The sequence below is a fragment of the Rhinopithecus bieti genome, unplaced genomic scaffold, assembly GCF_001698545.2.
Source record: "Rhinopithecus bieti isolate Rb0 unplaced genomic scaffold, ASM169854v2 scaffold_12189, whole genome shotgun sequence".
Lineage (NCBI taxonomy): Eukaryota > Metazoa > Chordata > Mammalia > Primates > Cercopithecidae > Rhinopithecus > Rhinopithecus bieti.
The window spans coordinates 211,625-229,161 of NW_016807086.1; the positions used below are offsets into that span (position 1 = coordinate 211,625).

A 17,537-nucleotide genomic window follows, 5' to 3' on the forward strand; every position below is an offset into this window, starting at 1 on the left:
CTTCCTCTCTCTTTTTTTTTTTTTTTTTTTTTTTTTTTTTTTTTTTTTTTTTTTTTTACAAAGTTGAGGTTCTGGAATGGAAATTTGGCTCTAAATATAGAGGCTTAAGTACATAATTTTCTTTATTTGTACTGTGTTTATTAATGTATGAAAATATTTTGTAAACATTAAATTTTATAAAGTAGATTCATGGTGAGTAGAGTTAGCTTTTAATTTTACTGGCAAAGCACATTAAACAACTCAATTTTTTGGCCTTTGGTATATACTTTTTTCCCTTGACAAATAATATAGTTTCATTAAAGCATTATTATTTAAAAAGCACATTCCAGGTTAATAGTTGACCTATTTTTTCCTACTCAATTGAATTAATATGCAATATCCTAAAGACACCAAGATTAGAATTTTCCTGCAAGCAAAAAAAATCCAATACATTGTAAAGCCTTTAGATGGAGACAGAGTTCAAATAAACTCTAGAATTCTGTTCAGTGTTTTGTGTAAGAATAGAATGAACACTTAAGAATACTGAAAAGGAAATATGAAAAGAAATTTAAGAGGCTTATACTGATTATAGAATTTATGTTATTGTTTCACCTTTCTTAATGGAAGAGTTTTTCTGCATATTAAGCTGACACTTAAAAGGTAACATACTTTTGGTCAGTAAAGTAAATTTACTGTCTTTGCACCTTATAGCAAACCAGATTATACAACAAATACTGCTGTTGATGATGCAGAAGGCATGCTGTACATAATCACTGGCATGCATCAAAAGTCATCTGATAGCCACATTAAAGCCACATTCCTTATTAAGAATCAGACTAAATTACAACATGGCACTTCCCAGAATGAGCCAAGGAAATGCATTTTGCAAGAATAATAATTGTTTTTGAGTGTCTCTGTAAAAATCAGGAAGTCTTTTAGCAGTAAGTACTAATGCTCTTCTTTTTTTTTTTTTTTTTTTTTTTAAGGCTGCCTTCTTTTGTATTGCAATATATTCAGCCTCCCAGGCAAGCCTATCACACTAATTATTATTACATCTAGTGGTTCAGTTATCTTGATGACTACTGTAGCTGAAATCCTCCAAGGTCAAATCCTTAATAGCGTGAATCAAACTAAGCAGCCATCATATATGCAGTTGCTTTTGAGATGTACTGGATGAAACAGTATATCCCAGACTTGATTGAGTCATATTATTCTTATAAACATGGAGTGAATTATGTATACAGTTTAATTATACCATTTTGCAAAAGTTTGTTTCTTCCCAAAAATCTTGTGAGAAGGTGTCCTGTTGTAAAAATGTCTGCACTAGCACACCTATAAAGATCTTACCACAAAAGTCTTCAACCTGACCTTTGGTACTTTCAAGTGATTTGAAATCATTTGAGTGATTATATGCGTCTTCTCCATCAATAGACAATTCCATCATTTCATATCATACTTACATGTGTAATAAATCCATTGGCACACAAATGCATGTTCTGCATGGTTTACACACACACACAATGATATAAATGAACTCCAGACCATGCTGAAGAATACTACTCTCCCCAAATTCTTCCATATCTCTAGGGTAGAAATAGGCATTTAGTTTGTAATGTATCCAAATATAAGCACCTGTACAAGTTTGGATCATCTATGAATATGAAACTAAATATGAAACTTCTTTCTTTTGTGTCAGTTTTCTTTAATATTTTAACATGGTTGCACATCTGGACAGCAGCAATTTCTTCTTTAAATGTGTAAATGTGTTGCATTTTTATAGACCATATTTGAGTAAAGCAATTTGAGTTGTGCAACTATTCATTTTGAACATAGTAAAACATCCATTTAATTCCAAGGAAAAGGAGCAAACACAAAAGAAACTGGTTTGTATCAGCACTGGCTTTTGAAAGGTTTGGTTGCAGAGTACTCAATCCTTCCAAGGTTAACATAACCAAGATTTTTTTTGGTTCCTTTTTGGTCGAAGGGATTTAAATAAGTGGAATAATTTACTTATGGAAAAATTATAATATGAAGTGTTTAAAAAATAATTCATGGGCCTTTTAACCCTCTCTTGTCATTAGTTTTAAACATGCATCTTAAATTGGTGTTAAAAAGCAATAACGAGTAGTCACTGTCCCATAATGATTTTAATAATGAAGTTTACCTGAACCCACTTTCCCTCATCCTTTCCTCATTGGTCTTTTTGTTACTGCATCCTTCTGGTCACCTCCCTTATACATTTTTGTTCTGGTACAATAATACCAAACATGTCACGTTTTTATTCAGATTATCAACATCACTATTAACATTTCCAGTCAAATAACATTTTCCTTGCAAATCATAAAGTGTTTTGTTGTGTTGGATTACAATTAAAAGTCTTGTAATAGTACAAGAGCTCCTCTAAAACCACAAAATATATGGTCTATAGATACAATTTTAACTTTGGAAATGTATTTTTTAAATGTATAGTCACATATTATATTTTATGTTAACGACAAATGTTCAGCAAATATTGAATATGGAGAAAGAACTATGCTTTTAAAATAATGTTATTTATTCTCTGGCTGCAATGTAGCAGGCGTGCTGCATTTGGGGTTGTCTGTGTGTTTTTTTAAATGTCATCTTTATTAGTATTACATTCAAGGAATAGTACCAAGAATCAGTTTCTTTCAAGACCTTCCTCGAGTGTGTGGCATATAAGTCTGTGACGAGCGACATTACAGAAGGTCATGTCACTTTTAACTGCTTGCATTACATCTTTCTGATTTCCCTAGTGCCCTTCCTTTGTTTGATTAATACTACTTGCTTTCAAGCAAGGTATCAGAAAGCATAATTTGGAAAGAGAATTCTAGAGCCGATCTGAGATAATTCCCCCTTAAGAAAAAAGAGAAAAAACTGAACTTTGTAAATTTATCTTTTCTACTACATGATTTTTCGTCACTCTTCATTTTTTCCCCTTCAAGGAAATCCTGCGTATAGTATATGTTGTTAATTAAATTATTGCTGACAAGTGTTTGGGCAACTGGACTTTGTATACTTGCAAACAAAACGATGTAGTGCTTATTTGGTTTTATTTGAAGAGGAAAGAGCTAGAATTTGATACCAGGACTCCTTTCTTTTGTTTTCCTTAGTTAAGTGTTAAACTCCAGCACTCTCATCCTAAATAGCAGGTGTTATTTGATTTCTCTGGGAAGGGTTGCAATTTTGTGCAGTCATTAAATGCACTTCAGTGATATATACAGTTTGTTTTTAAAAGCTCAGTTTGCAGTTTCAATGTTCATTGCATTTGGCTAGAGCTCTTGTCTTAAAGCACAGCTCAGCTTCTGAGACATTCTTGTCCTCAAAGTCATCCGTTTCACTGGACCATTAAAGCCTGAAAATTAGTTGTGAAAGCATCATCATTTTAATTTGGAATCTTTATCTACACTTCTACCTGTACCCCTCTGTGTTTCTTACAGTCAGTGAAAACATGAATCAGAATTTTGTGTGTCATTAAGAGCACAGAATATTTTGTCCTGGAAAAAATATTTAATTTCCGAAAATTAATGTTTAAAATATTAACTTGATGCAATTTTATTTTTATTAATAGCTAACATTTTTGAATACTTCCTTTGATACAGGAACTGTATGCACTTTTATGCATTATCTCATTGGATCCTTAACACTGTGAGATAGGTGCTATTATCATCTCCATTTTCTAAGGCACCTTCAGCTTCACCCGAGCAAAATGTAATGGTGTGGGATATGTTCTGAAGCAGCTTAAAGGCATCAATAGGAAACCATCTGTATTATAAATCCTCACTTGTAGATGTTTATGATGTAACTTTAAAAACGCACTGGAGGAGGGGAAAGGCCCTCACTAGAGCGCTAAAACACAGCAAAAATGCCTCTCACTAACACAACACTTTTCTGCCAAACGTAAAAGCAAATGGTTGTATTGGGTGGTTCTGGCTGCACATTTGTGGAGCAATTGTGCGTAGCCAATTACCCACTTGTGCAGGGTAAGAACAGTTTGGGTTTTGCAAATGAAGAGCCTGATTCTGTAGACCTCTTTGAGTCATACTTGAACAGAAGATCCACAGATGATTTGTAAAATGTGTAAATTAAGCTACTGGCTTGTTTATGGCTTAATCTTATCTTGAATTTTTGAAAATTAATTTGAAGATAGTGGAGATTCTCCAACCTTAATGGTTAAATATTCATGGGTTCTATTCTCAGGCAAATGTTTGAAAGCATTTTGAATATTTGCTTTTATAAGTCTGCATCATTGATTAGGTATAAGTCCTTCCAGGTGAACTAAGTCAATTCTGTGAGATACATGATAGGCACTTTACCCAAAGTGTGTTAAATGATATGAAGAATAGATGATGCATTCACTATTCACTCAATCAAAAAATATTTCGTGAACACCTATTATGTACCTGACAATCTGCTAGGCACAGCCCACCACCATTCTGCCTTCATAGCACCTGAAATATGATAGTAAGTACTGCAGAGAAGAGGCATATTATACATTCTTAATTATAAGTAGCTATAATAATGAGTTTATTCACAGCAGTAAAAGTATAGTGTTCACCTCATTTTCCTTGATGTATTTGATATGAATCTGCATGGGTAATTTCAGCAAAACAAAAAATTGCTTCATTTAAATCTGAAAGATAATTTTATCAGAGGTACGAAATAATCATCATTTCAGAAAATCTTACAAGGGTTAGGTGAATTCTTCTGAAGCAACACAATGTACCAATGTAGCTTCTTTTCCATCTTAAACCCCTCACAAATAGCATTTGGAATAGCCTAGCATATATCACTTCAACTATATACTGTCACTATTGTGTTTATATTTGTGATGCAAATACTTTAAATGTAAGGAAATGAAAGGTTAACATGAAAGCTTATCTGATCAACCCTGCTTAAATTATACTGGATAATAAGCCATTTGAGGGCTGGTAGGAGTAAAGAGGAAGTTTTGTGGATTATCTGTGTATTCCCATTACCTAGCACTATGTGCCTTGGACAAAGGGGTTTATAATGAATGCTACGGAGTAGCCGGATATAGTTAGAGAGACTGTCAAGAGTCCATCTTTCTTGTTGAATCTTCATTGCTTTATATGTCTCTGAAGTAAGTGTAAGCTCTCATCAGATATGCAAAACTGCATATTGCACTACTGTGATTCTTTTGAAATGCTGAATGTCCAAATGAAAGACCTCAAAATTCTACCAATTAACAGAAGATTGAAAGCACGACATTAAATTAGGAACAGTCTCACAGGTTGTCAGATGCTTTCATTATATATTCATTCATGAGACCTGGAGGTTTGTGTTTGTGTTATGCTTTTAAATCAGTTAATGCTTTTAGAATATTTGAGAAAAATTATTAGGAATAACAGAGTTCTGATATATTATCTCAGTTTATGTAACTCTTTTCATAATACAGTCTTGGTTATTAAAGTGTTCACCCATAGAGTATTCCTGTTGGTATTAAAACACACACACACACACACACACAGGAAAGGAGGGTTAGGTGTCTCTGTCCTCTAAAGTTATGAGCTTTGGGAGAAAAGTTTTAAAATATTTGATAACCATGCTTCTGTTGAGTCTATTCAGAGATATAGGATCAGGAAAAAAAGGAATTTAAAAACCATATCAAATATCATAAACACAATAAGTTGGGTCTTACTTGAATAACAACACTTCTCCCAAGGTTTTTTAAACTGTAGGTTTCTGTGGCGTGCATATGTGTATATTTGTGAAGTGTGGAAAACCATTTTAAAAAGCCTGAAATGGAGTGAAGTCTCATTCTGAATGGTTATATGTTGATCAAGGCAAAGGGAAATTATTTGGGAAATCCAAAATGATTATTCCGTTCTGCTGAGGTAGGCTAAATAGCCAGTTAAAAATACATATATGCATATCCAACTACATGGGTTATACACACACTATACACATGCAATTATATATTTTAATTTTCATTTTATAATATGCATTCTCATAATCTTGTGCAAAATCACAGAGAATTAAAATGAGAGTTTTGGGTAATCCACAAAATCAAAAAGTAAGAGAGGCAAGACTTGACATTTATACATAAGAATTAAAATTTGAGCCATAAAATATATTGTTAGTTTTATGCCATAGACCACCAGCATGAATCAATTAACAGACATGGTTTTTTAATCTTAGAATTTGGTGAAAAGTAAATTAGAAATAGCAGAGCTGTTTCATGCCTAGTTATCTAGTTCTAAATTTCAAGTACCTGATTAATACAGACAACAGAATCGGTAGAAGGGAAATTTCCTGATTTAAAGCATCCCCCAAATTAATGTTGGTTTACCTTATGCATATTTCAAATTCTTGAGGTTGTCACAAAACATTTCACATGAATCCAGTTCCCCTAACTGGGATTCGGTTCCCTGGTTTTAATCAATGAAACGCAGAGCATTTTCCTAATCACTATCTCTAGGTCAAATATCCCTTCTCAGTGTGCCTGTTTCAAATGTTAATAAAGTTTTCATTTCCAAAAGGTTCAAAATGACAGAACAAAATTCTCTCCTTTAAGAGCACAAAAAATGACTTCTGTTTCTGTCTGCAGGTAGTGGAGGACATGCTAGAGGACGAGGAAGAAGAAGATGACAAAGATGACAAGGTAATTATCTTTCCCAGCACTTGGGTACCTGGGGATGGGGAAATGTAGACATGACACTGTTTTCACAGACAGTTAAAAAAGGAGTTGAAGTGTTTGAGTCCAGAAAATTGGACAGTGCTGTTTATCATCCTAACAATGCCACTGCATGTTGCAAAGAGGGAGAGAAGGCTATAAATCCTCTTCGCTTTTGTCCAGAGCTGGGTCAAATATTTTTCTGCCAGGAACAAAAAAAAATAATTCAGCTTGTCTGGAACTTGATAGCTCTCATGAAGATAACAGCAGTGACGACTGTTGTTGAAGGGCAAAAATTTGTCCTATCTTGAGTATTACAAATCGGGCCATGCTTTGGGGGAACAGGGGAGTGAAAACATAGCCTGCATGAGTTGAACATGGATATTGTCATCTGTAATTTTTGAACAATTGCTCAGCAAACGGACATGAATGTGCAGAGTGCTCCAGAGGACACTTAAGTAACCCCAGTGCTCACTGCACTTGCTGAGGTTTGAAATGGCCACGTGGTTTCTCCATCAGGAAAGCCCATTCAGAGAGGCTTATATTCGATCGCTGGTTGATTTGGGGATGGTGACCACAGTAAATAACAGCCAGTTTCTGGGACTGCTTGGATTGGTTGTCCCCTAGGGAGAGGGGACAACAAGAGGTAGGAATTAGGATGATCTTGCACCACTGCAGCAGTGGCTGGGGTTGGAACTACCGCTTTCTATGGCAAGGAGGATAGTGATGCTGTTACATCATCATCTCTGGGCATTTCCAGACCTAACATCTAAAAAGTCCTAGGTTGAGATCGAGAGGCAGAGGACAAAAAATCGTTCGTTATTTCCACATTGTTTGGCATGTAAAACCAGATTTTTGACCTTCACCAGAATCTGATTTATGTTGTGGTAAAGCAGTGAATTTTTTTTTTTGAAGAAAGGAGGAAAACAGTATATTTTAATTTATGCCCTTGACCTTTGATTCCAGTACAGATGTACAGTTATATCCCAATGTAAGAGTTTGTGTGCCACTGAAGTCCGTGTCTCCAAAAATAAAATAATTTGCGTGTTGGAAGCATGTATGAGAAATGTCAAAAAAATTCAGTGATTAGTTAACTCTCTACATGATTTTTTTCCTAATATTCAATGCTTGAAGGAAAACAGACACACACACACACACACACACACACACACACACACACACACACACTTTCTCCCTTCTAACACCATTTCAAACATTTTTAAATCGACAGAGTTGGTATGTGAAATTTTTCTTCTGTACATCCTTTAGTCATTAGCAACATCATCAAACATAAACTAACAAAATCTCCTTCCTGCAAAAACACATATGTGCTTGTTTTTAATGTTAAATAACATGAGCATACACTTCTGGCAGTAAATGATATGATTTATTGCTAAGGTCAGTTGTAGAGCTGTAGAGTGCTTGTATTTTAACTCAACATGCCAGCTCTGAATCATCATTTCTCTGCTGATAAACACTGAGCTGCCATCCATTTATGGCCATTTTCTCTTGCTTGTTGCTGCTTTATTATTAAAGCCACCATAAAGATCCGTCCCAGCAGCAGGCGTTTCCCCAGAAATGTTAATAAATGAAAACCCTTAGTGAAGTCTAGTACTTAATGTCCCTGCTTGAAGTCAACCTATGTTTTTAGTCAGTTTGTTGATATTCTGTACTTCTAATCTCTCCCCTTTTTATGGCCATTTTTAATGGAGAGGATGTGAAGTATGGGAAGTAGACACACCTGGTTAACCAGCTCACCAAAACATAGATGTCAAGTGGAACATGCCCGGGGGAAACAACGCCAAATCTCTGGAGTAACATCTATTGTAATCTAGTGTTTGGTAGTCTGAAATTGACACCCTGCTTCTAACACATTTTCAGATCTAGTTACCAAAGTTGATTGAAAGTGAGTGCTTAAATTACAGTGTGAATTCAACTGTATTCTTCTGTACAGGATGCCGACAAGCAGTGTGTTTTCCATGAGAAAGGATTGTGAGCTGATTTTCATAAATCCAACCCTTTTATTCGAGCAATAAAGGAGGTTTTTCTTTTTTACTCATAATGCAATTGATAGCACAAAAATCATATCTGAATAAAATCTCAAATGTAATAATTTACAATAGACTTTTAAGTGCTTGAATAATAGAGGGAAGAATCTTGTGGACGTCTTGAAATATAGTTTTTCCTACAAGAAATGGAAATATGAAAGGATCCTGCAAGGTTCCATCTTCCATCTCGACTGGCTGTCACAGCGGTAAATGTTAAGTCTTGGCTATCAGCGCGTCTGAGTGGAAGAAGGGTAATTTCCTACTTTGAAAAATTCGTTGGTTCCTTTATTTAAAGTTTGTGTATAGAGTCATGGGTAATGGAATTTCATGAGAAAACAAATGTGTTCTTTGCCATACGAGCAGGTACTGACCTCTAGCTCTCATTATTTCTGTTTTCTCATATGGTATAATAGTAGGGTCAGGTCAGTGGGTCCTCTTATAGGATAAAAGTAAAAAAGATTAATAAATGTGCCAAAGCCTCACTTTAATTGAACCTGAAGCATATGTTGGAAGTATGTAAAATATGTCCCAGATGTTTCACCAGGGCCAGTGTCTTGGCTTTCCCTGATTACCACAAGGCAGCTATTAGTCCTATAACCTTTGGACTTGGGGGTAAATGGGGTATTACGTGGCACAGAATGAGAGCACCTGTTTTCCATTCCGACAAGACCCCTGGCAGGCTTTGCCTAAGCCTGTCCACATGTTTTCACTTAGCAGATTGTTGGGCGATTATGAAAAGTGTCTTTCTTTAGAGCCAGCATTGATATTAGTCGCTCACAATGAAAGGGCAAGTCATTGGCTACTTGACAAGATCCGTGTGGGCATAAACTGAAATCTTTTATTTCATTTGAGCTGAGGGTGTTTTCCGTCTGCATAATTATATACATGACAAAGACACAGGTATACGAAGCTGAAGCAGACAAAATTGTAATTAACATAATAGCTTTGTAATAACTTTTTAGTACTGACTATAGCACCAGGGAAGACTTTGGTTAAAGTTGGTAAAAGCTAAATCATGCTTTACCTGGATTCCCAGATTTTGAAGTTCTTCCAGATTATAGCTTTAAAAAATATATATAATGTTGTTTCTTATTAAAAGAGCTAATCATTATTCAGGTGAGGGTTTGTGATCCACAGACTTACCCTTCATTCTCAAACCCATTGCTCACATTTGCTTAAATCTAAAATTAGGTGGCTTCTCTTTTAATCTAATTCCATGGTTTTCACAAAGGCAGAGAATACGGGTTTTACATGGTGAGCTTAGTAATGAATCATTGACTTGTTAATATTTTCACTTATCTGCATTATGTAGTAGCACTCTGTTAAGCCGTGCTGGAGATGACATTTTTCCTGAATTAAATGTTAGACATCATACTGCGTTCTCAATTCCCTTTGTTGTAGAGCATTCTCTGAACCATCAACCACAAAGTCACAGTTTGATCTGATTTTTTGACCTGACACCAAATCCTGCCTTTGTGGTTAATAGAATATCTTAGCAAATAAGGCTTAGCTAAATTACCTAGGTGGAGCTATCAACAAGCCATATAATAGTGTTTTTCACCATGTTATAGATAATACAGTGGTCAGTGTGTATAATCTAGACATCTAATTAATGAAGATCAGCTTTCCTTTTGTAGTTTAAAAAGTTTAGGCATGCTTCCCATGGTGCATCCTACCCTTGTAATAAGATCCAGCTGCGATATCAGGAAGCAGAAGATAAAATGCAGGTTTTCCTCAGAAAAAGCATGGATTCACATGCATGGCATTCTAGTAATGTTTACTGATAAAAGATATTAAAATATTCAGCCATTTATGCTTACATTGCTTCTTTTTCTTCAGCCATTATGTCAAGGTTACTGTGTTTCAAGAGAACTAAATGTAACAAAACATATCTGAGTTAGTTCAAAATAAACAGATTCTTTGCTTTAATTCTTGAAATCTGTGTTTTCTGGTTCGATTCTCCAGCCCTAAAACACGTATATAACATACCCAAGATTTGGGCATCTCTGGCATCTCAAATGAACTATGAGGGGTTAGGGGAATGATACGTGATGTGATATGAGAGAAGATTTTAATCCAACAAAATGGCATTTTCTAGTTATATTCAATGAAATAACGGCACAGTGGGGAAAAAGATTAAGGCTTTGGAGAAAGGCAAGAAGAAAGGAGGCACAAGGAAAACACTTCTTTTAAAATTTTCAAGCCACATTTAACTGGAATAGCATTGTTTTCATTTATTTGTTTGCTATTGCTGCATAACAAATTGCCACCCATGTAGAGGCTCAAAACAACACTCACTTTTTAGCTCTTGGTTCAGTAGATCAGAAGTCCAGCACAGCTCAGTTGGGCTCTCTGCTCAGGGTGTCATGTTCAAGGTATCAATCAGACTGAGTTTTCACCTGAAGGCTTTGGAGAAGAATTCATGTCCAAACTCATTCAGGGTATTGATAGAATTCAGTTTTTTATAGTTGGAGGACTGAGGTCCTTGTTTTCTTGCTGGCTATCTGATACTAGTTGCCATATTCCATGGCTTCCTCCATCTTTAAATCTATCAATGGAGAATCTGTTGGGTTGAGTCTCTCCATACTTCAAATCTCTTCAGGAAGAGATGAGTTCCTTTTAAGGCTTACCTGATTAGGTCAGGCCCATCAAAAATAATCTCTTTTTCTTAAAGGCAATTGTGTCATAGAATGTAACCTAGTCATGGAACCACATATTTCATCTGATATGATTTGGCTGTGTCCCTACACAAATAATGTCTTGAATTGTAGCTCCCATATTTCCCATGTGTCATGGGAGGGACCTGGTGGAAGGTAATTGAGTCGTGGGGTGGATCTTTCCTGTGCTATTCTCATGATAGTGAATAAATCTCATGAGATCTGATAGTTTATAAGGGGGTGTTCCCCTGCACACACTCGCTCTTGCCTGCCACCATGTAAGATGTGACTTTACTCCTCCTTGCCTTCCACCATGATTGTGAGTCCTCCCCAGCCATGTGGAATTGTGAGTCAATTAAACCTCTTTCCTTTATAAATTACCCAGTCTTGGATATGTCTTTATTAGCAGCATGAGAACAGACTAATACACCATCATATTACAAAACCCACTCCCGCACTCAAGGGGAGGGAGACTATCATGATATATCTACTGGAAGGTATGAATCTTGGCAGCCATCTTAGAATTGTGCCTATCAAAACCACATAGACCCACCCATGGTCTAGAGCAAAATTGGAACAATCCTTGTGTTCCTTGGATGTATTTATTGCAAGACTGGAACCCACCTATGCTACAGTAAACTAATGAGGAAAACTAGCCTCCCAAATCATATTCTTTCAAAGATTATAGGAACATTTCATACCAGGGGTATAAACTGAGGTATATTTTACAGTCACAGTATAATATATCCCATTTGCTTATCTATTCTGATCTGGGGTGAGGGATGGCTGGACAGGCAAGGGAGAAGAGCAAATAATAAGATTAAAAATCAGGGAAGGATCCATTTCTCCTTTGGGAACCTATTGGTGCTTAAACACCCATTAAGCTGATAGTCCACTCACCTTGAGTCCTCAGAAACACTATCTACGTCATCTAGAATCATAGCAACATTACAACTGGAGGGTACCCAAGAAATAATCTAGTTTAACCCCCTTAATTTAAAGTGAGGAGACTGTGGTTCAGCCAAACTTAAGTGAATTGCTAAAGGATATAGACAAGTGGAAGAGCCAGACCTAACACTCAACTTTTATGAGTCCAAATTTGGCATCCTTACCCTTCCTTATGACTAGGTTTTCTGGGAGAAGGGGGATTGTCAAAGTACAGATGCAAGTTACCTCAGACATGATCTTTAAGTCTTTAGGATAATTCAGTAAGGGAATATACCTTTCACCCCAGCTAGAGACTGTTTATTTCTAGGATTTCTAGGTTTCTACTTCTCTTCACTATTTTCCTACACATCCAATCCTTTCCTACAGTTTCAACTAAGGGAGTGTGTAGTAGGCAGAATAACATAAAAATGCCCATGACTTAATCCCTGGAACCTGTGGAGATGTCATGTTACATGACAAAGAGGAATTAAGGCAGCAGATAGGATGAAGGGTGCTAATCATCCTACTTTAAAATAGGGAGATTGTCCTGGTTTGTCTGATTGGGCCTAATGTAATCGCAAGTGGAGAGGCCATCAGAGCAGATGGCAGCTGGCAGCTGCATGTGAAGCCATGGCCAAGATCAAGCCTCAGGACCTTCATGGCAAGAAGGAAGAGCTTCTGAGACAGCTGGACCACCTAAAGGTAGAGCTCTCCCAGCTGCACATTGACAGTGTGACAGGTGGTACAGGGTCCTCAATCCACCCCCCTTGTTCTCACTGTCATTAACCAGACTCAGAGAACCACAGGATGGTCTACAAGGGCAAGAAGTACAAGCTGTTAGATCTGCAGCCCAAGAAAGCATGTACCTGAACCCCGCAGGCTCATCAAGTATGAGAAGGACCTAAAGACCAAGAAATAACCAAGAATGAACAGCTGGTAACCACTGGGAAAGTACAGGGTGCACAGTATCAGTAAAACACAAACTAACTGGTAGGGGGTGGGAACTGCTGTTGCTGGCTTTGAAGATGGAGGAAGGGCGAAGCCAAGAAAATGTGTCTAGAAGCTAGAAATGGCAAGGAAAATGATTCTCCCCTAGAGTCTTGAATAAGAAATGCAGCCCTGTCCACATCTTGACTTTTAGCCCAGTGAGACTCATTTCAGACTTCTGACCTATCATTTGTGATTTCTAAGCACCTAGGTTTACAGTAACACATTACAGCAGCAATAGGAAACTAATACAGGTAACTTCCACCTGCATTTCCTATACTTCTCCAAACAATACTATATTTCAGAGCACTAGATCTGAGTTCCTCCTTTGTCCTTATTGACTTCATCCCACTGGTCTATATAAATACAGCTACACATTTTTTCATATAATATGAAAACTGAAAACAGTATCTAACAAAGCAAATACTTTTATCCAAATTTCTTAATTTTGATTTTAGAAAAGTTTGTTCAAAATTGAGAGTGGGTTATTGCCCATTTGTAATGCAGTTGTATACTTTCTGGTTTAGAAGTCTATGTTAATTGGTGAATAGAGAAGCAATTTATGATTTACTTCATTTTTCAGATGAAGAATTTTACTTCTTCTCAACATTCATTTCATTCCTTAAAATGTTTTACCCCTGAAAGGACAGTGAATTTAAGTCTTATTTAAGTCACAGACTCTGAGAATCTGAAGATTTATACTTTCTCCCCCAGAAGAGGACACAAAACACACACACACACACACACACACACATATACACAAACAAACTTTTTCATGTGCTTTTTTTTTTTGGCCATGGAAATTGAATTATTTTACAGAGACTATAAAGTATCTTTATAAAGTCATCTTTGTTGCCCTCACCACCGTGCTCTTGAACTTAATGCCTGTTTCCTCAAACACCTGAGATAAATACAAATTTTACAAGTAAAAAATAATGTTTCATTCAATTCCAAAGCAAGCTTCTACAAGAAGGGTGGTGTTTGGCTTGATTGTGATATTATGGAGTAGTTTTGATGCAGCAATGGGCTTGTTATCTTTGATATCCATTTGACTATGACTTTTCAGTTTTATGGCAATAAGTGCTAGAAACAGACTTGGCCAAAGAAAACAGTAACAAAATGGGAGCTGCTGTGGCTTTATTAGATGAGGATTAAGCACAGTGAGGAATCCTGGAGTTCTCCAAAATCCTTGTCGAATTAATGTTGTGTTGCGATCATCTTTTGAAAACTCCATCATTAATGCTCCATCATATTTTTAATAAATAATTACATACTCATGCCTCTATGTTAAAGTCATTGGAAACAGAATTAGCTTTCAAAGAGTTATCTAGTGATTCCAGCTGGTGGTGGGTTTCTACCTGTCAAGCTTTGTTACACCTTGTTCCACTTTGCAGAAGCACTTCTTCAGTCTTGGAATGTTTAGGTAGATATCTGTCTCTGACATTCCCTCCAGAGTGGCGGTTGGGCTCAAATAATTTAAATGAAAAGATTTACATAGATAATTTGGTAAGAATGTCCATCAAGTAAAGCAAACTATGAATGGACTCTTTCCTGTTGGGTTATTCTGATAGTTGGATTTTATTTTCCTCAAAAAAGAACTTTCATTTGAAAGTCAATCAAATGTTTCAAGACAAGTCCTCTGGAAAGCTAGTTAACTTCTGTATTGCAGCAGTGAATTTCCTCTTCTATTCCCCTTTCTTGACAAAAACTCTCGAAATAGCAGTGTGTCAGCCCTGGCTCTCGGGAGGTTGACAACATTCGTAGAAATAGACACGATTTTTTCAGGATCACTGGCAGAGTCGTTGACACGGCTGACACCACTGCATGTTGAGATGAGAAGCATGTTTCTTCACCAAAGCAGCAGAACCAGATGTGTTGCCAAGCATCACAGATGCTCCATCTGAACCCAGGGTGCCAAGATTTTTATTCCGCCTGAAACTTTGTTTGGCAAAGAAATTCTTCACCATTTTAAAGACATTGACTCTGCAGATTCTAAAAGAAATTCACGAAGTAGGAATTCTTTGATTTTAAGAACTTGCCAACAGGAGTTGGCTACACAAATAGAGGTACCTACTTTCATTAAGTTATATACAAAAATGTAAATATTAAAGAAATGTCAGAAAATCTGTAGAGTTGACATCATTTGATGTCAGTGAGGGCACAACTTCAAGAAATGTGTGGCTTCACTGAACTATATCCAGTGGCATCTGAGTTATCTTTCTTGGTGATACAGTTCATTTATTTTAAAAGTTTCAATACAAGTCTTTTTATTCTTGGGGCAAATCCAAAATCAAGTAAGTCCCAGAGTTTAAAATCGACCTTTTATATAAAGAAAAGATTCACAAAATCTAATAAATTTTCAGAATAGGCAGTCTGAGGTATTCCTTCAATTTTATTGGTTCTATGCTTCTATTGGTTAGAATCTTGCCACACAAGAGTTCTATAATTTTTGTAGTCTATCATACTCCACAATTAATATGAAGCTAATAGGCATGAAAACCTCATGGGGCTACTGTTTTTTTTCAATTTTTTATTGACATATAATAATTGTACCTATTTATGGATTATAAGTGATATTTTAATGTATGATCAAATCAGGGTATTTGAGATACGTATCATCTTAAAAATTATCACTTCTTTGAGTGTTGAATATTTCAAATCTTCTAGTTATTTTGAAATATAAATTCTTAACTCTAGTCATCCTACTGTGCTATTGAACACTAGGACTTAGTCCTTCTATCTAACTGTATGTTTGTTTCCATTAATCAATCTCTCTTCACCCCACCCTCTTCCCAGCCTCTAGTTACTATTATTGTACTCTTCACTTCCATGAGATCAAAATTTTTAGCTCCCACAGATGAGCGAGAATATGTGATATTTTTCTTTCTGTGTCTGGCTTATTTCATTTAACATAAGGACCTCAAGTCCCACCCACGTTGCTTTTTATGGCCAAATAGCATTCCATTGGGTATATGTACCACATTTGCTTTATTCATTAAAATGTTGATGGATACTTAGATTGATCCTATTATCCTGTCTATTGTGAATAGTTCTCCAATGACTATGGGGATTCAGAAATCCCTTTAATATACTGATTTCCTTTCCTTTGGCTAAATATTCAGTAATGGGATTGCTGGGTCATATGCTAGTTCTATTTTAAGTTTTTTGAGAAACCTCCACATTGATTTCCATAATGGTTCTACTAATTCACATTCCCACCAATTATGCACAAGAGTTCCCTTTTTTCTGCATCTTTGACTACATCCATTATTTATTGTCTTTTTGATAATGGCCATGTTAACTGGGTGGAATGATATTTCATTGTAGTTTTGTTTGCATTTCTCCAGTATTAGTGATATTGAGCAATTTTTTTCATATGTCTGTCGGCTATTTGTATGTCTTCTTTTGAGAAATGTCTATTCATATCCTTAGCCCACTTTTTAATTATTTGTGTTTTTTTTAGTTGTTTATTTGTATATTCTGATAATGAGTCTCTTGTTGGATAAATAGTTGCAAAAGACAGCTGTTTCTTCATTCTTATTGTTTCCTTTGCCGTGCAGAAGCTATTTAGTTGAATACAGTCCTGTTTGTCAATTTTTGTTTCTGCTGCCTGTGCTTTTGAAGTATTAGCCATAGAACTTTGCCTAGACCAATATCCTGATGTAGTTCTCCTGTGTTTTCTTCTAGTAGTTTTATAGTTTTACATCTTAACATTTAAGTCTTGAATCCATTTTGAGTTGATTTTTGTGTATGGTGAGATATAGGCGTCTAGTTTTATTCTCCTGCATATGGATATCCAGTTTTCCCACCCCCATTTATTGAAGAGTGTCCTTTCCCCAATTTATGCTCTTCATAACTTTGTTGAAAATCAGTAGGCTGTAAAAATGTGGATATATTTCTGGGCTCTCTATTCTGGCCTGTTAGTTGATGTGTCTGTTTTAATACCAATACCATGTTGCTTTTGTTATTAAAGCTTTATAGCATATTTTGAAGTCGAAGATTGTGATGTCTTCAGCTTTGTTCTTTTTGCACTGGATTGCTTTGGCTATTAGGGTCTTTTATAGTTCCATACAAATTTTAGGATTGTTTTTTCTATTTCTCAGAAGAATGTTATTGGTATTTTGATAGAGATTGCATTGAATCTGTAGACTGCTTTGTGTAGTATAGTCATTTTAACAATATTCTTCCAATCCATGGGCATGGGATCCCTTACCATTTGTGTCCTCTTCAATTTCTTTCATTTATATTTTTTAGTTTTCCTTGTAGAGGTCCTTTACATCCTTG

General features: G+C 35.9%; 1 protein-coding gene across 1 annotated transcript in view; it reads left to right on the forward strand.

The window, feature by feature from the left end:
• The window catches only part of LOC108534654 (multiple C2 and transmembrane domain-containing protein 1-like), a gene marked incomplete at its 5' end in the record, with an annotated part of 262,224 nt that overhangs the window by 180,683 nt on the left and 64,004 nt on the right, over positions 1-17,537 (forward strand). The window contains 1 exon segment of the mRNA XM_017880123.1: positions 6,569-6,622. Coding sequence (XP_017735612.1) covers positions 6,569-6,622 — 54 coding nt within the window.